Source organism: Ictidomys tridecemlineatus, chromosome X, assembly GCF_052094955.1.
Source record: "Ictidomys tridecemlineatus isolate mIctTri1 chromosome X, mIctTri1.hap1, whole genome shotgun sequence".
Classification (NCBI taxonomy): domain Eukaryota; kingdom Metazoa; phylum Chordata; class Mammalia; order Rodentia; family Sciuridae; genus Ictidomys; species Ictidomys tridecemlineatus.
This window is the reverse complement of record NC_135493.1, coordinates 87949349-87972581: the sequence shown is the minus strand read 5'-3', so window position 1 is coordinate 87972581 and position 23233 is coordinate 87949349. Positions and strand designations below refer to the sequence as shown.

General features: G+C 40.0%; 1 protein-coding gene across 5 annotated transcripts in view; it reads left to right on the top strand.

Moving 5' to 3' along the window:
• Positions 1 to 3310: 3310 nt before the first annotated feature.
• The window catches only part of Znf157 (zinc finger protein 157), a 44700-nt gene continuing 24777 nt past the window's right edge, over positions 3311 to 23233 (top strand). For 3 of the 5 annotated variants that reach the window (XR_013431861.1, XM_005324021.5, XM_021725584.3), the window contains exons 1-2: positions 3311 to 3670; positions 5876 to 6063. Coding sequence is in view for 2 of the 5 variants with exons in the window: in XM_005324021.5 (XP_005324078.2) it covers positions 5944 to 6063 (120 nt within the window). In the remaining 3 variants the exon portion in view is untranslated. Of the gene's footprint in view, positions 3671 to 3757; positions 3856 to 5875; positions 6064 to 10208; positions 10286 to 23233 lie in introns of those variants that run through there. The other 2 variants (XM_040278336.2, XM_040278303.2) reach the window with 2 other exon arrangements.

The following is a 23233-nucleotide window of genomic DNA, read 5'->3' as shown; positions in this document are numbered from 1 at the left end:
AAATCAAGGCTGTTTCTCTATATCAAAGTGGGTTAAATCCTCCAGGCAAGAGTGGGATTTTTTATTTTTACCAATCATTTCACACAGGACAATATATAGTCTGTGATTTTAGAGAGCAAGTGTCCTGTGCAAGGCTCACTAAGACTAGAGAGAGGAAAGTGAATTTATGAGTGCAAAATTTAAAGATATTTGAAGCAATATTTTCAAAAGTCAAAATTAATGCAGTAAATTCTTTTATAATAATTCTCTTTTTGGTACTGGGGATTGAATTCAGGGGTGCTTTACCACTGAGCTACATCCCCAGTCCTTTATTTTATTTATACATTTATTTTATTTATTTATATATGGCGTTGAGGATCGAATCAAGCACCTTACAAGTGCCAGGCGAGTACTCTACCACTGAGCCACAACCTCAGCCCCAGCAATAAATTCTTAATGAACAAAATACTAAGACTTTAATGAAACAAATACCTATACTAGCTATCTATTGCTGCATAACAAACAATCCCCAAACATAGAAGCTTAAAACAACAAATATTATTATCTCAGTTTTTGTGGTATAAAGAATTTGGCTTACCTGGGTGGTTCTGTCTTAGGATCTCTCATAATGTTTTTTACTTCTAAGCTGCTTTATTTGACTAGCTATTGGTGGCTGGGTGTGGAGACTGAGACAGGAGGACCAAAAGTTCAAAGCCAGCCTCAGCAACTTAGCAAGACCCTAAGCAACTCAGAGAGACTCTGTCTCAAAAAAATGAAAAAGACTGGGGCTGTTGCTCAGTGGTTAAGGGCCCCTGGGTTCAGTCACTGTTATAAAAAAAATGCTGTTGGCTAAGGGCCTCAGTTCCTTACTGGCTATTAACAGGAATGCTTGGTACAAGGGCCTCTCCAAAGGCCGTTTGAGGTCTGGGAATGTAGTTTGGTGGCAGAACGCTTGCTTAGCATACACAGAGCCTTAGGTTATATCCCTACCACAGAATAAAAAAGCCATCTGAATGGCCTTATGACATAGTGGCTGGTTTACTCTGGAATGGGGATATGAGAGAGAGAGAAAGAGAGATACAGACCTAGGCTGATGTATCATAATTTCTGACCTTGAGACCTGGGGCCTCCATTAACTATGTCAAGTCTATATTCTAAGAAAATATTAATTTTTCACCAGGTGCCTTGGCACACACCTGTAATCCCAGTGACTCGGGAGGCTAGGATAGAAGGATCACAAGTTCAAAGCCAGCCTCAGCAACAGAGAGGTACTAAGCAACTCAGTAAGACCCTGTCTCTAAATAAAATACAAAATAGGGCTGGGGATATGGCTCAGTGGTTGAGTGCCCCTGGGTTCAATTCCCAGTACCAAAAAAGAAAAGAAAATATTAATTTTTCCATCATCAGTCTCTCTGGTTTTGTCTATAAGTTTCTGTTAATGATTTTTCCAGAAACCATCTTGTTTCATAGGTAGCAAACATAGGCCTGTAAGAAGTCTTCTAGTATGAATACATTTTTACTGTTAATGGCTCTCTGGGCCAGTTCCTTACCCTGAGCTTCTGTGAGTTTAAAAACATCATTGTCCCTCTGGTTTGAACTTTAACTCAGGCATTTGTTAAAGTGATGGGTTTGGATATCTAATCAGAAGGACTTTGATGGTAGAAGAATTAACCCTGGCTCCATAGTTGAGATTTAGAACACAGAGGCTTTGAGAGGGATTGTTAGTGGAAAACTAATAGATATCCAGTCCCTCAATTTATAAAAGAAGAGTTAGCAAGCAGAAGTATGGTAGTCAGCCTTTTGTTACTTTGGCAAATATTTAGAAAACAACTTAGAGGAGGAAAGATATATTTTGGCTCACAGGTACAAAGGTTTCAGGGGTGACCAGGGCACGACCCAAGTGACCTGATTCCTTCAACTAGTTTCCACTTCACAGTAGTCCATTCAGCCATCAATGGATTAATCCACAATTGAGGTCAGAACTCTCATGATCTTGTTATTCTCCCAAAGCCTCACTTCTGAGCACATGCAAATTTGGATGGTCATTCCAGATTCAAACCATAACAAGAAGCTTGGATTTGGCTTGTTACAGTGGTACAAGCCTGTAATCCCAGCAACTCAGGAGACTAAGGCAGGAGGATCACAATTTGTGGCCAATAAAATGGCCTGGGGGCATGGCTTAGTGGTAGAGTGCTTATGAATTCAATCCTGACACACACACACACACACACACACACACAAAGAGAGAAGTTTGGATTCAAAATGAAAATGCAGGAATCATTGATAGGCATAGGTGTTGGGGAGTTAATACATTTTTTTTCTTGTACTGGGGATTGGACCCAGGGCACTTAACCACTAAGCCACATCCCTCCCCTTTTTAAAAATACTTTATTTTGAGACAGGGTCTCTCTGAGTTGCTTAGGGTCTTGCTAATTTGCTGAGGCTGGCTTTAAACTCACTATCCTCCTCCTTAAGCCTCCGGAGCCTCTGGGATTACAGGTGTGTGCCACTGCGCCTAGCCTGATCCATGTTTAAGATCTGTTTACAGAGGCATTGGTGGTGGATGAGTTAACAGAGTCCAGGGTTTGAGATGTTGAGGAGAAGTCACAACAATGATGAATTTGGGGAATTTTTGTAGAAGTGTATGCCTTATAGCAGTATTCTCACAGATGTCATTGTCTTTCTTTCAACTCACCAATACTGCAAGATGGACAAAGAAAGTGGGGGTAATGATGAGCTACGGCCCAGAGAGAGGATTTAGATATCTTTAGGGTGCTAGTTATCCATACCCAAGCTAAGCCATAACCTACCTGCTGGTTCTGAAACAACTTCAGCAGGGAAAATATCCCCCTACCTCTAATCAGGGAAGGCTTCCTGGAGGAGTATATATTTGGACTAGGTTTGGAAAAATGTGTAGGAGTTCACATATAAAGAACATCCATAATTCACTAGCAGCTTCTGAATTTACATACAGGAGATGCTAATCAGCTGTATCTTGTTGTCAGCAAGAGGAGGAGATATGTCCTTGGAGGTACATTTCACCAAAAGTATCCTTATAACGTTTTCTAAACATTTTTCTATTGAGAGTTTGTTGAAAACCCTTAGTTGTTCATGTGGAAGACTATTATTTTTATTATTCCTGGCTACCATCCTCTTATCTGGATAATGGAAATTGAGGGGGATTCAAGTCCCCTCTACGGCAATTGTGGCACATTAAGAGGAGACTTACCAGCCTAATTCTTCCCCCCCCCGTCTTCTCCAATGGTATCGCCCATGAGGGAACCTGTACTGCTTTAACCTGACTGCTCCTCCTCATCCCAGTGGTAGCGCCAAGAAGAGGATTGTACCATCCTGAGTCCTTTCCCCTCTTGCTCAATGTATCTACTTGAGAGCTAAGGGTACACCTCCCTATGCTCCCGGAAGGAAAGGCAACTTTGTTTTGCTAAACTTTGTACCGATCTACAGAATCCATTTCCAAAGTCCAGCGTCTACCGGAAGCTTGCCTTCGCCAGGCTTCTACACCTGAACACCCCCGTTGATCCCGCCTTCTGTGGAACAGCCCGCTGTACGGAATTGGGCGCAAATATGGCGGCTCTCATGGAGAGAAGCCCTAGCGCGGCCATGTTGATCTCCTGATAACGCCATTCATGGCCAAAGTCTCTGCCGATCCGTAACAACACCTTGTTCAAGTGTGAGTAGACTGCAACCTCTCAGCCCTTATGATTGGGTGCAAAACCAACAGTCCTAGAAGGTGCAGTGTCTGGGGTGAGGACAGGAAACGGAAATGGTCCTCAGAGGCCATTTAAGTCTCGGCGCGCGGCGCTAAAGCCAGTGCATGAGGGTATATGGCGTGACAGTCTCTCAGGTGGTTTTGAGGTGATGGCTTTGTTGTATTTTGGGAAGGATAAATTGGAAGGTTTTTGTGTGCCAGTTGCTGGTGAATTAAAGAACCCAGTGAATGAGAGTCTGTGGGGGTCAAGGTTAGGAGCCTCTGGGGTAGTCTGCTTTCAGCTCCCTTGAAGCATCATTTTTTAAAATTGTTTTTTCTCTTCCTGGAGATTGAACCCAGGGCGCTTTACCACTGAGCTACGTCCCCAGCCCTTTTAATTTTAATTTTATTTTATTTAAATTTTGAGCTACAGCCTCACCACCTTGTAGATACTGGCCTTAAAATTTTGATCTTCCTGCCTCAGTCTCCCCCATCTCTGGGATTACAGATGTGCAGCCATATTTGTCCAGATTTCTAAACCATTTTAATTGTATAGGCCCAACTCCTCTAACAAGTTTATTCTTAGATGTTATATATGTTTCCTGCTATTATAATTATTAATAGATTTTTTTCCCATTTCCATTTGCTCATTGCTATTATAGGGAAAAAGTATCTGCTGTTATCATTTTATCTCGAATCCAGCCCCTTTTCACTGTACCTTGTGAATCCTAGTAACCCTTTAGCAGTCTGGTAAGTTTTGTATGTATAAAATCAAATCACTGGCAAAGAAAGCTACATTTTCATTTCTTCTCAATATTTACTCTATTTATCTAGAGCTCACAAAACAATTTTTGAGACATAGCAGGAGTCTATCTTTGTGTGTGTGTGTGTGTGTGTGTGTGTGTGTGTGTGTGTGTCCTAGGGATTGAATTCCATGGTGCTTTACCACTGAGCTACATCCCCAGCCTCTTTTATTTTTTATTTTGAGACAAGTTCTAAGTTGCTGAGGCTGACCTCCTGCTTGTGATCCTCCTGCCTCAGTCTCCTCAGTTGCTGGGATTACCTCTTTTTTTTTTTTGTGATGCAGGAGTGGAACCCAGGGTCTCACATATGCTAAGCATGCATTCTACACCTTCAGCCCTTTTTTACTAATTTCAATGGCAATAGTTCCATTTACTTTTTGGTATAATATTTCAGGGCTATGTTTCAATTTCATAAGTAATTTCTGTGATATTTAACTTATTTTCTTCTTCTCTAATTTTAGTCTGAGCTTTTATTAGTAATGGTTGTTGAACTGTGTTAGATGCCTTTGGGGTATAAATTAGTAGCAGCATGTCACCCCTAATTTGCTGATGTAATAAATAACAGTATTAATGTTTACCATCTTCTGGAAAGGAGAGACTCAAACTCTCCTGTAGAAGAATTTTTAAGAGAGTTTTTCAAACATTTTTTCCAGTTGGTGTGGTGATGCACACCTGGAATCCTAGTAATATGGGGGGCTGAGGCAGGAGGATTTCAAATTTGAGGCCAACCTCAGCAATTTAGCAAGACCTTATCTCAAAAAAAAAAAAAAAAAAAAATCTGGGGATGCACCTGTAATCCCAGCCGTTTGGGAGGCTGAAGCAGAGGGATCAGGAGTTCAAAGCCAGGCTCAGCAGTGGCAAGTCGCTAAGCAACTCAGTGAGACCCTGTCTCTGAATAAAATGCAAAAAAGGGCTGGGAATGTGAGTCAATTGGTCGAATTCCCCTTGAGTTCAACCCACGGTACAAAAAAAAAAAATAGAGGGAGAAAAATTTTAAATGTTAAAATGGAAAAATAATAAAAAGTGGCAGAAGAAACTACCCATTCATTTTCACTGAGATTGCTAAGTCTCCTGTCTTCAGTCACCTACCAGGTCCCCAGGAACAAGTCCCTTCTCTACCTACCCTTTGGAGCTTCACCATTCTCTGCCCCACTTCTACCCTCCCTTCAAACCCAGATCTGGAATAGAAGAGTAGGCCGGCTTGTAGAGTGTGAAGCACCCTGTGGAGCCACTCAAGGATAAGGGACTCCAAGTCCATTAATTTGATCCCAGATTTCATTATCATTTTCATAATCCATGCTGAATAATACTCAGAATAGAGGTTGTTGAATTTTGTGGGATGAATGTGGAACAACACTGATGACATGGATACTGTCCCTTTTAGGATTTCTTGATGTCTCTGTGGAGCCATTGAGCCTTATACCTTACTGGAGGCTGCAGAATTGTCTGCATATGGACATCTCCCCAGCTTTGGAAGGGGGACTGAGGTCCAGGATGAACATGCCAGCTAATGGGAAATCACCACAGAGGTTCCCTACACAGATTCCAGGAGAACCTGGAAGACCATTTGAGGTAAGGAGGAGGAGCCTACTTTTTTTTTCTTTTTTAATATTTATTTTTTAGTTTTTGGCGGACACAACATCTTTGTTGGTATGTGGTGCTGAGGATCGAACCCGGGCCGCACGCATGCCAGGCGAGCGCGCTACTGCTTGAGCCACATCCCCAGCCCCTACTTTTTTCTATTTGCTATTTTCTTTCATTATTTCTCTAGTTTGTTTTTATTTTGAAATAATTATAGATTCAAATGCAATGTACTGTTTACCTAGTTTCCCCTAATGGTAACATCTTATTAAACTTTGGTACAAGATCATTACCAGGATATTGTCATCCATCCTACAAGGATATCTCATGTTACTCTTTAATAGCCGTGACCACTCCCCTCCCATCCCCACTCCCTCCTTAACCTCTGGCAACTACTGAACTGTCTCCTAATACAATAAATAATTGTGCCATTTCAAGAATGTTATAAAAGGCTGGGTACAGTGGTGCATGCTTGTAATCCCAGGGGCTTGGGAGGCTGAGGCAGGAGGATCACTAGTTCAAAGCCAGCCTCAGCAAAAGTGAGGTGTTAAGCAACCCTGAGACCCTATCTCTAAGTAAAATACAAAATGGGGCTGGGGATGTGGCTCAGTGGTCAAGTGGCCCTGAGTTCAATTCCTGGTACCAAAAAAAAAAAAAAAAAAAAAAGGTTAATGACCTATATCCAGCATTCCAGTTTCTTTTTTTAAAATTTTTTTAGTTATGTGTGGACACAATATCATTATTTTGTTTATTTATTTTCATGTGTTGCTGAGGATTGAACCCAGTGTCTCACATGTGTGAGGCAAGCGTTCTGCCACTGAGCCACAAACCCAGCCCAGCACTCCAGTTTCATATAAGCAGTTTCACCGGTGCTTCAGCTTTTCCTCCTTCTGCCCAAATCTCTTCTGGCAATTACAGATGATGATGATAATGATGGTGGTGGTGGTGGTGGTGGTAGTGATGATGATGATGATGATGATGATTTGGTACAGGGGCTATATCCCCAGCCGTTTTTACTTTTTAAATTTTGAGACAGGGAATTTACTATGTTGTTTAGGGTCTCACTAAGCTCAGTAAGTTTCTGAGGCTGCCCTTGAACTCATAATCCTCTTCACTTAGCCTCTCAAATCACTGGGATTATAGGTGTGCACCATCACACTGGGTCAGATTATTTGTTTGTCTATAGTTTTTTTTTTTTTTGTGTGTGTGTGTGTGTGTACGGGGGATTGAACTCAGGGGCACTCGACCACTGAGCCCCATCCCCAGCCCTATTTTGTATGTTATTTAGAGACAGGGTCTCACTGAGTTGCTTAGCACCCAGCTTTTGCTGAGGCTGACTTTGAATTCTTGATCCTTCTACCTCAGCCTCCCGAGCCACTGGGATTACAGGCATGCACCACCGTACCTAGTTGTCTGTAGTTTTTACCTTTTCTAAAATGTCAGTGTAGTTGGAACTATATACTATTTAGCATTCTCAGACTGGGTTCTTTTTTGTTGTTGTTGTTTATTGATTTTTTAAAAAATAAATGACAGTGGAATGCATTACAATTCTTATAACATATATACAGCACAATTTTTCATATCCCTGGTGTATATAAGGTATGTTGACACCAATTTGTGTCTTCATACACGTACTTTGGATAATGATGTCTATCACATTCCATCATCCTTGCTAATCCCCTGCTCCCTCCCTTTCCTTCCTGCCCCTAAGACTGGGTTCCTTCACTTAGTAATTTATATTTAAGGTTCCTTCATATGTTTTTGTGATCTGATAGTTCATTTCTTCTTACCACTGAATAATACTCCATGGTATATATGTACCACAGTTTGTTTATCCATTCCCATATTGAAGAGCTTCTTGGTTGTTTCTAGGTTTTGGAGATTTATGAATAAAACTTCTCTGATAATTCATGTGCGTGTTTTTGTGTGGATCTAAGTTTTCAACTTAACTGGTTACATAAGTAGGAGCATAATTGCTGAGTTATATGGTAAGATTGTATTTATTTATTTGTTTGTTTATTTATTTTGGTGCTGGGGATTGAACCCAGGGCTTGGTGCGTGCTATATAAGCACTCTACCAACTGAGCTATATCCTCAGCCCTATGGTAAGATTTTGTTTACTTTTGTAAGAGTATTGCCAAACTGTCTTCCAGGGGTTTGCAGCATTTTGAATCCCTTCCAACCACAAATGAGAGTTCCTGTTCCTGAATATCCTCATGAGCATTTTGTGTAGTTGGTATTCTGGATTTTAACTGCCCTAAAGTTGTACCTTTTTAAAATGTTTTTCAGTATTGGGGATGGAACCCAGGGCCTCATATATGCTGGAAACTGCTCTACCACTGAGCTACCTCTCCAGCTCTCTTTAAATTTTATTTCAAGTTTTGGAGACTGGCCTTGAATTTATGATCCTCTTGCCTCATCCTTCCAAGCGGCTGGTATTGTAAGCATATGCCACCATACCCAACTATATCTTATTGTTTTAATTTGAAATTTTCTAATGATATAGTATATAATATTGAGCACATTTTTACATGCTTATTTGCTATCTGAATGTCTTCTTTGGTGAGATATCTGTTCAGATCTTTTGCTTATTTGTGTGTGTGTGTGTGTGTGTGTGTGTGTGTGTGTGTGCGTGCGCACGCGCGCATGCTGTTTGTAGTATCAGGGATAAATCTAGGGCCTTGTGTATGCCAGGTTTGCTCATTTCTTAATTATTATTATTTTCTTGGTACTGGGGATTGAACTCAGGGATGCTTAACCCCTGAGCCACATCCTCAGCTCTTTCTTATATTTTATTTAGAGACAAGATCTTGCTAAGCTGCTGAGGCTGTCTTTGAACTCAAAATCCTCCTGCCTCAGCCTTCCAAATCACTGGGATTATAGGCATGTTCTACTGCACCCAGATTTAATTGTTTTTTACCCCCTCAAATTTATTCAATTAAAGGACAAGACACAGTTTGTTTACCTTCTTATTGATGAGGTTTTTTAAAATATTATTTTAGTTGTTGTTGACCTTTATTTAATTAATTTATTTATATGTTGTGCTGAGAATTGAACCTAGTACCTCACACATTCTAGGCAAGTGCTAAGAGTTCTTAATTTTTAAATTTTTAGGCAATGCTAGAGATTAAACCCAGGGCCTTGTGCATGTTAGGCAAGCACTCTACCAATGAGCCACATGCCAAGCCCTTAAGAGATTTTTTTAAATATATTTTGGGTATAAGACTTTTGTCGCATAAATGTTTTACAAACATTTCTCATAGTCTGTGCCTTATTGCTTCATTTTATTAATACTGTCTTTCACAAAGCAGAAGCTTTCTTTTTATTTATTTTTTTTATTGATGCCAGGGATTGAACCCAGGGTGCTTTACCACTGCCACATTTCCAATCCTTTTTGTTTTTATTTTGAGACAGGATCTTGCTATGTTGCTGAGGCTGGCCTTGAATTTGTGATCCTTCTGCCTCAGCTTTCCAAGTCACTGGGATATGGGCATGTGCTATCACACCTGGCATGAAGTTTTCAATTTTAATAAAGTCTCATTTATCAAATTCTCCTTTTGTGGATCATAGTTTTGGTGTTGTATTTAAAAAAGTCATTGCCAAGCTCAAGATCACATGATTTTCTCCTATATTACCTTCTAGAAGTTTTATACACACAGGTCTATGATCCGTTTTTTTTTTTTGTGTGTGTGTGTGTGTGTGTGTGGTGGTGCTGGGGATTGACCCAGGGCCTTGTGCATATGAGGCAAGCACTCTACCAACTGAGCTATATCTCCAGCCCTAAAAATCCATTTTTGAGTTAATCATTATGAAATGTATAATGTCTGAGCTAGATTCTTTTTTAATTTTTGCATATTACGTTGTTCCAGCATAATTTGTTGAAAAGACTATTATTTCTCAGCTAAGCATGTAGCTCAGTGGTATAGCATTTGCCTAGTATGGGCAAGGCCCTGGGTTTGGTCATCCCAAGCATGGCAAAACAAACAAAAACTCATTATTTCTTCATTGCTTTTCTGTTTTCTTTTTCTTTTTTGGCACTGGGGATTGAACCCAGGGACACTTTGCCACTGAGCTACGTCTTCAGATCTTATAATATTTTTTTTTATTTTGAAACACAGTCTCACTAAATTTCTTAGGGCCTCACTGAGTTGCTGAAGCTTGCCTCGAGCTTGTGATCCTCCTACCTCACTCTCCTGAGTCACTGGAATTACAGGTATGCACCACTGTGCCTGGCTTGCTCTTGCTTTTTTGTCAAAGATCAGTTGGGTATATTTGTGTGGGCCTATTTTGGGGCTCTTTACCATGTTACATTGATCTATTCATCTATTCTTTCACCAATAATGTTACCAGAGTTTTAGGAAGAAGGCCCTGGCTCTGGGGGTCCCAACAGACTAGGCTCAGTCACATATCTCAAGATACCAATTGAAAAGACAAACAATAGTGAAGGCAGGAAAGCAGCTTTTTAAAAATGGTATTGGATATTGATCCCAGAGTCTCACACATGCTAGGCAAGTGTTCTATCACTGAGCTACATCCCCAGCCCTTTTAAATTTTTTAAACATTTTTAGATATAGAGGGACATAATACTTTTATTTAATTAATTTATTTTTTATGTGGTGCTGAGGATTGACCCAGTGCCTCATACATATGAGGCAAGTGCTCCACCACTGACTGAGCTAAAACCCCAGATTTCCTTTTTAAATTTTGAGATGAGGTCTCACTAAGTTGCCCAGCTGGCCTGGAGCTTGCAATCCTTCTGCCTCAGCCTTGGAGTACCTGGGGTTACAAGAATGCATCATGCTTTCCTAGGAAAGGAGTTTTTTAAATTAATTTTTTTTGCAGTAGTGGGGATTGAACACAGGGGTATTTTACCATTAAGCTACATCTCTAGCCGTGTGTGTGTGTGTGTGTGTGTGTGTGTGTGTGTGTGTGTGTGTGTGTGTTGCTGGAGATCGAACCCAGGGCTTCATGGGCAAGCACTCCACCACTGAGCAACATCCCTAGCCCCAGGACTTTTTATTTTTATTTTACAACAGGGTCTTGGTAATTTATTTGCCCAGGCTGACCTCAAACTTGCAATCCTTCTGCCTCAGCCTCCTGAATGGTTGAATTCATGCCCAGCAGGAAAGGAGTTTTAATCAGTGTGGTCTCATTGAGAAGAACAGAAAAAAACAAAGATCTGTCTATGAGGGATTGAGAAGAACTTTGAGGTTTTTCTAGAAAGAGAAATGAAGGGAAGGGTTAGGATTTGCCTAGCTAGGGGCAAAGCTAGATAATGTGTTCAGGTCTTGGTCTGGTTGATTATTATCTCAAGATGATCAGGCAGGGTCTTGAGGAAGATAAGAAAGTTGCTGTTGCCTGTATTATAGTTACTATTCTTGTAATAAGATATTTATCCATTGGACTTGTTTTTCCTGGTGTCCAAGAAGAAAATGACTGAGGAGAACTCAGAAGGGAAAAAAAAAACATGTCAGAGAGGCAAGATGGAGTCAGGGAGACAATTTGGAGTTAGTTAGGACAGTGACTAGAGGCCCTCTTTCAATACTGATGTCTTTATTATTTGAGCTTTATAGTAATTTTTTAAAACTATGTCATTTATTCTTTTACTTTTCTGATACTGTGGAAGTGAAGCCATGGGTGCTTTACTACTGAGTTCCCAGTCCTTTTATCTCACTAAGTTGCTGAGTTCCTTGCTAAATTGCTGAGGTTGGCTTTGAACTTTCAATCCTCTTGCCTCAGCATCCCAAGTCAATGGGATTACAGGCATGCACCACCACACTTGCTGTAGTAAGTTTTAACGATGGCTAGCATCTGTACTGTGAGTTACAGATATATGTGGTTTGGGAAGAAAAAGGCTGAAAAAGCAGGGATGAGGAATCTTTGATTCTTAGTTGGTATCATGGTATTATTCAGACTCTTGTTAAAAACAGCAAGGAAGACTTTATTCAGGACTTTTGGAATAGAAAAAAATAAATCAAACTCAACTCTGTATGCAGTAGAGACAAACGGGGATTCATGGCCAATGGTCAGTGTGGTGAAGGAATAGATAGAAAACTCTTTTTTGAAAAAGTTTTAAGTTGCAGATGGACACAATACCTTTGTTTTATTTATTTATTTTTATGTGTGCTGAGGATCAAACCCAGTGCTTCACACATGCTAGGCAAGTTCTCTACTACTGAGCCACAACCCCAGTCCCAGAAAATTCTTGAGAAGAACTGGGTTAGGTATCAAAGATGGAGGAAGAGGAATTTGGTTAGATTATCAATGATAGGAGAAGAAAAACTTGATTGGGTGGGCAATTGTTTTTAAGTTGGTTTGTCAATATTCTTGGTAAAACTGGGTTTATGAGTCCAGGGATGAGGCCTAGTCCAGAAGAGGGCTGTGAGGATCCTGACTAAAGTTTGGTTAAAGAGTTTGTCCTTGACAGTGGTCCTGTAATCACCCATGATATTATTACTCTGCCCTAATCTTATATTGCATAGGTGACCTGGCTGAATTTCTACCCTTCTCTAATTTTGTCTTTGAGGGTACCTGAAGGCCAGAATTTCTTCTTTAGGTGGGTTAACTGAAAGTAATTAGATCTAAGACATAGGAGCCTCATTCACTCAGGTACCAAAATCCATTGGTGAAGTCCTAACTTGGACTACAATTGGATTGAGAGAATATAGAAATACAAGAGTTGATAGGATTAAGGTGGACTTTATGATGAAAATTGACATACTTAAATGGGCTTTACCTGAATGTTCTATGGATATGGATATTATGTCTGATTGGGGAACACTTGCCCTACCTGGCATCCTAAAACCAAAACCTGTTTCAGCAATCCTAATGGAGCTACACATGGTAATGTAAAAGTTAATGGGATCAAGGTAAATGTGTGGGGAAGAATTGGTCTATTTGAACAGGCTTTATGACAAGTAGTGGCATCTCTTTTACATAAATGTATTATGGAGATGGACATCATATCTGATTATGGAATATTTCCCTTCCTTGGTATTGTTAATTCATCCTTTAAGCAGTATTACTTGAAGATAATTACTTGGAGATACTAAATGGGAACCAGTAAAATTGTTCAAGCCCACAATATATAGAATAGAACCGGGGTACTGGTATAGACAAATTCTCTGCACAATAGCCCTGTGTAGAATATGGTCTGGTGCTTATGATAAAAGCCCATGAGCGCCTCCCAGTGGTAACTACTAGGATTTTGGGCTAGAGAATTTCCATTTGAGGGATAGTTACTAATTTGCTATCAGATAGATATTAACTGAAACTGTCCCTATGACTGAAGGACATTAAGTAATTGTGAGACCTAAAATATCCGTGATGTCTTGACTGATGGAGAAACCCACTAATTCCAGAGGAATTCCATAATAAAATGGAAATGGTTTGTATAGGCATATGCTGCCAGGGGAATGGAGTTAGCATATTTATGAGCATCAGTAAACTCTTTTTTTCTTGGAGTTGATATATGATGAGGTGGCAGATTCTGTTGTCACGTGGACAGTGTCCTAGTTTTCAGCTAACCAACAAAGAGCTGCTTGGTTTGTGGGTCGTAGTTCCAAGGTAAATGGACAGTATCCTGACTTGGAATAGAACCACTGTGACTGAATAAAGTAAATGCAAATCACCTGAGTTGGGTGAAGTGCTTTATTACTTGCTAGCAATGATGAAAGAATTGAACAAAATTGAGAGCCCCTGTGTTTGAGTTTTTACTGACTTATAGGCAGTGGCCAGGGAGCTGGCCATATAGTCAGGCAGAAGGGCAATGAAATACTGGGCATTAATGTCCCTATGGAAATCACTATAGGAATTTGAGGGAGGCATGAAAGTGAGATACATTGATGCCTATCAGAAGATACCCCTTCAGCATTAGAAGGTGAATAGAATCAACAAACAGATATCTTTATATGTCTGCTTGTAGTAGCCACCTGGTTCCATGAAATGAGTGGATATGGGAGTATTGCAGCAATTCAGAGATGGGAGAGAATCTACCTAGAGGAGTTGGTCCTGTGTGTGCCACACATGTATGGAATCATGCATGGAAAATATTTGGAAAAAATCACATCTATACTAAACATGTATAGACTTTTTTCTTATCATTATTCACCAAACAATACAGCATGACAACTATTTACATGGCACTTACATTGTATTAGGAATTATAAGTAACCTAGAGATGATTTCAAGAGGCATTGTATATAGCTCAGCTAGCATGTGCAAGGCCCTGACCTTGATCCTCAGCACTGCAAAAACCAAAAACACAATGGAGGCATATGAAGGATTTTTGCAAATGCTATACCATTTTGTAGAGGGATTGAGTTTATGTGGATTTTGGTATTTGCAGGGGTACTATAACCAATCCTCTAGGAATACCAAGGGACAGTTATAATTCTTTGTGTACCCCCAAAGAAAAAAACACCAATAAAAACTGTTCTGTTTGCCAACAAAAGAGACAGAGAAAGTAGATATCTATGTGGCAGATTCCCCAGGGGGACGATCCTGAACATAGTTAGTTGTCAAGTCAGACTATTGCTGGTAGCCCCAAGGGCCACAAATGGGTGCAGACAAGAATAGACACTGCCTCTTGATTGGTCTTTGCTTACTCAGTGGTATATTTAATGCTCTCAGTGCTATAAAAGATGCATAACAGAAGATATTGCACCAGTTTGGGCCCCCGAGTCACATTTCTTCTGACCTAGGAATGCATGTATTCCTGTGCAGTGAACTGCAGCAGGCAATTGAAGCTCTGGATCTTTACAACAGGAGTGAGAGTGGGGAGAAATATTTTACACTTTTTCTCAAATGTTTGCTCATCTTCAATGTAAGAGGGGGAAAGGAAGTATCCCCATCAAATAGATTCTGTTTTTTTTTTTTTTTTTTATGAATGCAGGAAAGAGGATGGTGGTATGATGACTATGCTTTTCTCTTTCTTCCCCATATCACCTTGACTCTTTCTTCTTACCTGATGCAATGGTAGCAGGACTGGGGCTACAACTAGGAGTGCCACAAGCAGGGATGAATCCTAAGCAAGGAACTGTAACTATTTTTTTCTAAATATTTATTTTTTATTTGTAGTTGGACACAAAACCTTTATTTTATTTATTTAGTTTTATGTGATGCCGAGGATTGAACCCAGTGCCTCATGTGTGTCAGGCAAGTGCTCTACTGCTGAGCTACAGTGTCTTTGATGGTGTTTTGATGAATAGATTTTGTTTTAATAGTTTGTATTTGAAACTATTTTAAGCTTTGTAGAAGTTGCAAGTACAGTAAAAATGCCTTTTTTTCCCCCTGAACCAGTGGGTGTAGGGGTGGGTGTCCCTAGTCCTAGCTGCTGCTTGGGAGGCTGAGGCAGGAGGATCCATTGAACCCAGGAATTTTAGACCAGCATGGGCAACATAGTGAAACCCGACTCAAGAAACAGACAAGGGACTGGAGATGTAGCTCAGTGCTAAGGCTAAACATACTTAAGTTCCTGGGTTTGATTCAGCACTGCAAACAAACAATTTTTCTTTCTGAATATTTGAAAGTAAGTTGGCAGCCTGCTGCCCCATCATTTCTGAATGCTTCAGTGTTTTCTACGTGCAAAGACCTTCTGCATAACCCCAGGGCACCAGCAAAATCAAGAAACCCACACGACTACCAGCCAGACCCCATCAGGTTCCATCTGTGGTCTCACTAGAGTCTATTGTAGCTAAGGATCCTGGTCAGGATTCCATTTAGCCTTCAGCAGGCATCACGTTAGTGTTCCTCAATAGCTAGGGTTCCTCTGTCATTCTTGGTCTTTTGTAACTTTTTAGGGGTTACAGGGCAGTTATTTTATAGAATGTCCCTTAATTTGGACATGTCTGGTGCTTCCTCAGGATTAGATTCTGGGTATTTATATTTGTGAGAGATGTCACAGAAGCCATGCTGTGTCCTCAGTGCATCTGGTCAGGCGGCCTCTGATCTCAGTTTGTCCCACTAGCAATGACATTCACTGTGGTCACCTGATGAAAGCAGGTCTGCTAGGCTTCTCCACCATTAAGTTGCTCTTTTTCCCTTTGTAATTCACAAGTAGTTTGTGGAGAGGCTTTGAGGTCAGGTAAATATCCTCTTCCTCATTAAATTTTCAATTTACTCTTTTGTTTATATTAGTATGGACTCATGGTCCCTTCCTTTCTTCTATGGTTTAAAATCTTTGTTATTATTCTGATTTTTCCCATATTGGGGATTGAACTCAATGGCAGTCTACCATGGAGCTGCACCCTAGCCTTTTAAAATTAATTAATATTTTGAGACAGAATCTCACTATGTTGCTGAGGCTGGCTTCAACATGTGATCCTCCTGCCTCAGCCTCCGAAGTCACTGGGACTATAGGCATGCGCTACCACACCTGGCTAGTTGCTTTTTCACTGTTAAGATTCATTTATTCATTCATTTTGGGGGATTTAACAGAGGGGTGCTTTGCCACTGAGCTACATCCTTTTTATTTTTTATTTTGATAGGATCTTTCTTAAGTTGCTTAGAGTCACACTAAGTTACAGATTCTGGCCATGAATTTGTGATTCTCCTGCCTCAGCCTCACAAATTGCTAAGATTACAGGTATGTGCCACCACACCTGGCATCTGTTAAGTTTGTTTTTATTTTATAAAAGTTTTAAAAATTGAAGCCAGACCAGGTGGTGCATGCCTATAATCCCAATGACTTCGGAAGCTGAGGCAGGAGGATGGCAAGTTCAAAGCCAGCTTTGATAACTTAGACCCTGCCTCAAAATGCAAATAAAAAAATGGCTGGGGGTTGTAAAGCACACCTGGGGTTCAATCCCCAATATTAGAAAATATTTTAAATTAATAAATAATAATTGTACATTTTATTGGACACCAGGTGATAGTTCAATAAATCAATACAATGTGCAATGATCAGATGAAGGTAATAGGCATATCCATCACCTCAAACATTTATCATTTCTTTTCAGTGAGGTTTTTTTTTTTGTGGTACTGGGGATTGAACCTATGACTTATGTGCATGTGAGGCAAGCACTCTACCAACTGAGTATTTCTCTGGCCCAGACATTTATCATTTCTTTGTGTTGCAACCATCTAAAATCTTCTCTACTGGCTACTTTAAAATATATAATTAATTGCTGTCAACCATCATTATTCTACTGTGTTATTGAACATGAAAAGTTATTCCTCTTTCCAGGTGTGGTGGTACACTTCTGTAATCTCAGTGACTCGGGAGGTTGAAGCAGAAGGATTGCAAGTTTAAGACCATCCTTGGCAGCTCAGTGAGACCCTGTCTCAAAATAAAAAATAAATAAGGGAGCTGGATACAACTGGGTACAGATGTACATGTGTAATCCCAGTGACTTGGGAGGCTGAAGCAGGAGGATCACAAGGTTGAAGTCAGCCTCAGCAACTTACTGAGGCCCTAAGCAGCTTAGCTAGACTGTTTCAGAATTAAAAAAAAAAAAATTGAAAAAAGGGCTGCGATGTAGATCAGTGGTTAGGTGCCCCTGGGTTCAATCCCTGGTACAAATAAAAAAATGGATAAAATAAAATAAAATAATAAAAAGCAGGGGTTGTACCTCAGTGGTGGAGCACCTCTGGCTCCCTGAGTTTAATCCCCAGTACCACAAAAAAGTTATTCCTCTATTCGTCTTATCCAAATGTACCCCTATATTCATTAACCATCCTGTCTCCACCTATCCCCCACCTTCCCAGGCTCTGGTCACCACTATTTTACTCTTTCCTATGAGATAAAAAAATTTTTTTTGGCACTAGGGATTGAACCCAGGGGCATTTAACCACTGAGCTACATCCCCAGTCTTTTAAAATTTTGAGGCAGGGTCTTGCTAAGGTGCTTACAGCCTTGTTAAGTTGCTGAGCCTGGCTTTGAATTTTTAGTCCTCCTGCCTCAGCCTCCTGAGTTGCTGTGGGATTATAGGTGTGTGCCACAATGCCTGGCTAGGTCAACTATTTTTTAGCTTCCCCAGATATATGAGAACATGGGGTATTTGTCTTTCTGGGCCTACCTTATTTCACTTAACATAATTAATGTCTTCTAGTTCCACCCATATTTCTTTTCTTTGTTTTTATCTTTTTACTTTTGGTACCAGGGATTAAAGCCAGGAGTGCTTAACCATTGAGCCATATCCCCAGCCCTTTTTATTTTTTATTTTGAGACAGAGTCTTGCTGAGTCACTTAGGGCCTCACTAAATTGATGCTGGCTTTGAACTTGTGATCCTCCTGCCTCAACCTCATGAGCCAGTGGGATTATAGGTGTGCACCACCGCACCTGGCTCCAGGTTTTATTTCTGAAAAAAAAAGATTTTGGTAGCTTTTTTCTTGTTTTGATGGTACTGGAGATTGAAACTGGGTCATTCTACTGTGGAGCAACACTATATATATATATATATATATATATATATATATATATATGATTTTTTTTTTGAGACAGCTTAGTTGCTGAGGCTGCCCTTCAATTTTTGATCTTCTTATCTCCTGAGTCAGGATTATAAGTGTGGGCCACTGCATCTGGATTTTGGTAGGTATTGAATCCAGGGCCTCAAAAGTGCTAGGCAAGTGCTCTGCCACTGAGCTACGTCCCTAAGTCTTCTTATTTTATTTTTATTCTTTTCTTCTTTCTTTCTTGGTGCATTATAATAATACATAATAATGGAATTCATTGTACTGCTTAGCTGATTCCTCTGATCAGAATGTCACAAAGATGAAAGGATACTGGCCAGACTGTGATCTTTTTCCAGAGCCAGGACTATTCTTCCAAGTTCTTTCAGGTTGTTGGCAGAATTGGGTTCCTTGGCGTTGTAATACTGAGGCCATCAACTCCTAGAGGCTGCACTTCTGCATTGAAGTTCACAACTTGTTTGCTTCTTCTTGATAAAATACATAATAAAATATACTGTATAGGTAGTTCAGTGCTTTTAAACACTTTCACAATGTTGTGTAACCATTACTACCATCCATCCTCAGAACTCTCTTCATCTTGTAAGAGCGTCACCATGCCCGTCTGTGTATCTTCTTTGGAGAAAAATTGATCAAGTACTTTGCACATTATTGAATTGGTTTGTTTTATTTATATCTTTATTTTTATTTATTTATTTTTATGTGGTGCTAAGGATCAAACCCAGTGCCTCATGCTTGTGAGGCAAGCGCTCTACCACTGAGCTACAACCCCAACCCAGGTTGTTTGTCTTTTGTTCTTAGTTTTGGGGAGGAGTACTGGGAATGAACTCAGAGGCTCTTTACCACTGAGCTACATCCCCAAACCTTAAAAAAATTTTTTAAACAGTAACACAGATTAAATTAGGGCAAGCCTTTGGAGGTGGTTCTAGTGAAGACTCTTTTTACTTATTTTTCTATTATTTAAATTTTCATATGGGTCTTACTGTGTTGCCAAGGCTGGCCTCAAATTTATAATCCTCCTGTCTTAGCCTCTTGACTAGCTAGGATTACAGGCATGCCCCACCTTGCCCAGCCCCACTCAGTTTTCATTTGATAATTTATTTACTTATTGCTTTTGTTTTTCTATGGATTTTAGGAAGGCTCTAAGTTTAAATAGATTAATGTTAGGATTAAAGGAATAAAGAGGGAAAAAAGTGGAAACACAAGTTTTAGAAGGTAAGCATGTCCTACACAACTAGAAACTGTTATTATTATTATTTTTGTACTGGGTATTGAACCCAAGACTACTGAGTTACATCCCCAGACCTTATTTACGTTTCACTTTGAAGTGAACATAGATTTCACTAAGTTACTGAGGCTGGCCTTAAACTTGTGATCTTCCCCATCTCAGCCTTCTAGGCAGATGGGATTATAGGCATGCACCACCATGCTTAGTTCACAGCCAGAAACTTTGAAATCTAGATTTGTCTCTGTTGTTCTGAGAAGACATGACAGAACAGGAAGTGCATTCAGGCACATGAATGATAATTTCCCCTTGGAGAACTCAATTTATAGTAGGCTGCTGAAATATATGATTTTTATGATTTATTAAATTATTTCTTGGGAGGCAAAAAACATGTCTATACTAAAAACATTTCCTGGTACTGGAGGATCAAGAAATCTTTCACTGAATCATCAAATGGATGATGGAGACAATATCTTTTTTTCCTTTTTGATGGTATTTTATTAGAGCTTTATGTTTATACATACTAGTTGGATTCATCCTGAGGAATATCTTTAATTAAAACTTTGTCATTAGTCTTAATATAGGTGTCCTGTGGCTGTTTTTCTTTTAGAAAAAATTAAATTTTTTTTTAGTGGTAGATGGACACAGTACCTTTATTTATTATTTTTATGTGGTGCTAAGGATGGAACCCAGTGCCTTACACATGCTAGGAAAACGTTCTACCACTAAACTACAACCATAGCCATAGAAGATTTTTAATTCCATGTATGAGATGAAAAGGATTTTTATGAGTGTGGTGGTGCACACCTGTAATTCCAGCAATTTGGGAGGTTGAAGCAGGAGGATCACAAGTTCAAGGCCAGCCTCAGCAACTTAGTGAGATCTTGTCTCAAAATAAAAAAGTGTAAAACGCCTGGGATGTAACTCAGTGGTAAAGTGCCCAAGTTCATTCCTTAGTACCAAAATAAGTAAATAAAAGAAAAAAAATTTCTGGCAGTTGGTGAATGATAAGAGAAGAGATGAAGGGCTGGGGATGTGGCTCAAGTGGTAGCGCGCTCGCCTGGCATGCGTGCGGCCCGGGTTCAATCCTCAGCACCACATACCAACAAAGATGTTGTGTTCACCGAAAATTAAAAAAAAAAAAAAAAAAGAGAAGAGATGAGCATGAATTAATATCTGATGGGTCAACAAAAATTGCTTTGGATCCACAAATTAATCAGCGATATACTTGAATAATTAGAGTTTTAGAGCAAGCCAGGCATGGTGGTGCACTTCTGTAATCCCAGCAATTTGGGAGGCTGAGGCAGGAGAATTGAAGGTTCAAAGCCAGCCTTTAGTGAGGCCCTATGCAACTTAATGAGACCCTGTCTCAAAATAAATCAAGGCTGGGTGCTGTGGTGCACACCTGTAATCCCAGAATTTCGGGAGGCTGAAGCAGGAGGATCGTGAGTTCAAAGCCAGCCTCAGCAGTTTAGCGAGGCCATTAAGCAACTCAGTGAGACCCTGTCTCTAAATAAAATACAGAATAGGGCTGGGGATGTAGCTCAGTGGTCAAGTGCCCCTGAGTTCAATCCCCTGTACCCCACAAAAAAAAACCATAAAAGGGGCTGTAGATATGGCTTAGTGGTAAAGTGACCCTGGGTTAAATCTTGCCCTTGCCCCCCCCCAAAAAAAAAGAATTTTAGAGCAAACTACCTCTAAACAAAACCCAAGAACCTATGGACAATGGATGTATGAAATACTACATAAAGAAGCCCATGGAGGAAAGTTGTGTCAGGCTTTTTGATTTTGTAGCCTTCTAGCAGTGGATATGTGAGGACTTAGTTATTTCAGCTTAGATTTTTCTGAGTTGGACCATTTTATTTTATTTTGGTAGCAGGGATTGAACCCAGGGGTGCTTAACCCCTGAGCCACATCCCCAGCCCCTCCCCCCTTTTTGAATTTCATTTAGAAACAGGGTCTTGCTGAGTTGCTTTGGACCTCACTAAGTTGCTGATGCTGGCTTTGAACTCACAATTCTCCTGTTTGAGCCTTCTGAGTCCTTGGGATTACAGGCGTGCGCCATGATGCCTGGATGAGTTAGACCATTTTAACCTAACTGATCAGGATTAAAGAGACACTTTAGGGCTGGGGGTGTAGTTCAGTGGTAGAGCACTTGTCTAGCATGCCCTAGGCCTTGGTTTCCATCCCCAGCACTACAAAAAAGACATTTTTTAATATAGATATTATATATTTATTGCATACACTGTACTTGTTTGTATCTAAGCAGAATTTGTATAATTTGTACTCCCAGCAATTTCATTCATCCTCATTATCATCTTTCATTATCTTGAGTCTTCCATCCGTTATCTTCCCTCCCTTTTTAAAGTCTTCTCGTGGTTTTCCAGGAATTTTGTCTAGCTGTTATGTTTTTTTTTTTCTGGGTTCCTAGATTGTGCACACTTTGTGTTCTTTTGTTGTTCTTAAAAGAGTCGGTGTGGAAGAAGTATTACTCACTTCCCTGGTTCAATCTGGTGAACCTCTACTGCCTCCCATCCCCTCTTATTGTGAGTTAGCATTTGCATATCAGAGAACATTTGGCCTTTGGTTTTTTGGGATTGGCTTATTTCACTTAGCATGATAGTCTCCAGTTCCATCCATTGACTGGAAAATACCATAATTTCATTCTTCTTTACAGCTGAGTAATATTCCATTATGTATTTATACCCTATTTTCCTTATCCATTCATCTCCAACATCTCCAGGTAGTTTTTTTTCAATATTTATTTTTTTAGAGTTGTAGTTGGACACAATACCTTTATTCCATTTATTTATTTTTATGTAGTGCTGAGGATTGAACTCAGGGCCCCACGCATGCCAGTCGAGCACTCTACCGCTGAGCCACAACCCCAGTCCTTCCAACCAGGTAGTTGTTTTTTTGTAATTGTTGATGGACAGAATGCCTTTATTTTAATTGTTTATTTATTTAATTTTTAATGTGGTGCCGAGAATCGAACCCAGTGCCTCACGCATGTTAGGCAAGCGCTCTACCACTGAGTTATAGCCCCAGCCCCATAACCGAGTAGTTTTAATGGCCCATTTCCTGACAGTGAAATTTTGGAAGTCTGACAGCCCTCTGTCACTTGTCCTGTTTCTGTCCCTTTAAGTTTCATCTGGCAGTGTTTCTACTGATGTTAACATTCTTGAAAGCCTGTGGTTCTCTTGTGTTCCAGCCCCATTTGACAAAAAGTTTCTCCACAGATCTTTCCTGGATATTCCCATCTCTGTTCCTGTCTTCTGATAAGATAATTTAGTAGATTTGTGAGTCACATACCTAATTTTTCCTGTCACTGTGACTTATGCTCTGCTGGTGGAGAGGTCTTATTTCCAATGGAAGGAATGTTTCCACCAGGTTACACAACAGTCATTTCATTGAATTGGAAGCTAAGACTTCTGGAAGGCCACTTTGGTTTCCTCATGCCTCAAATCGACAGGTGAGGAAGGGAGCAATTTTTCTAATTTTAGCATCTTTTATAATCTGTCAAGATC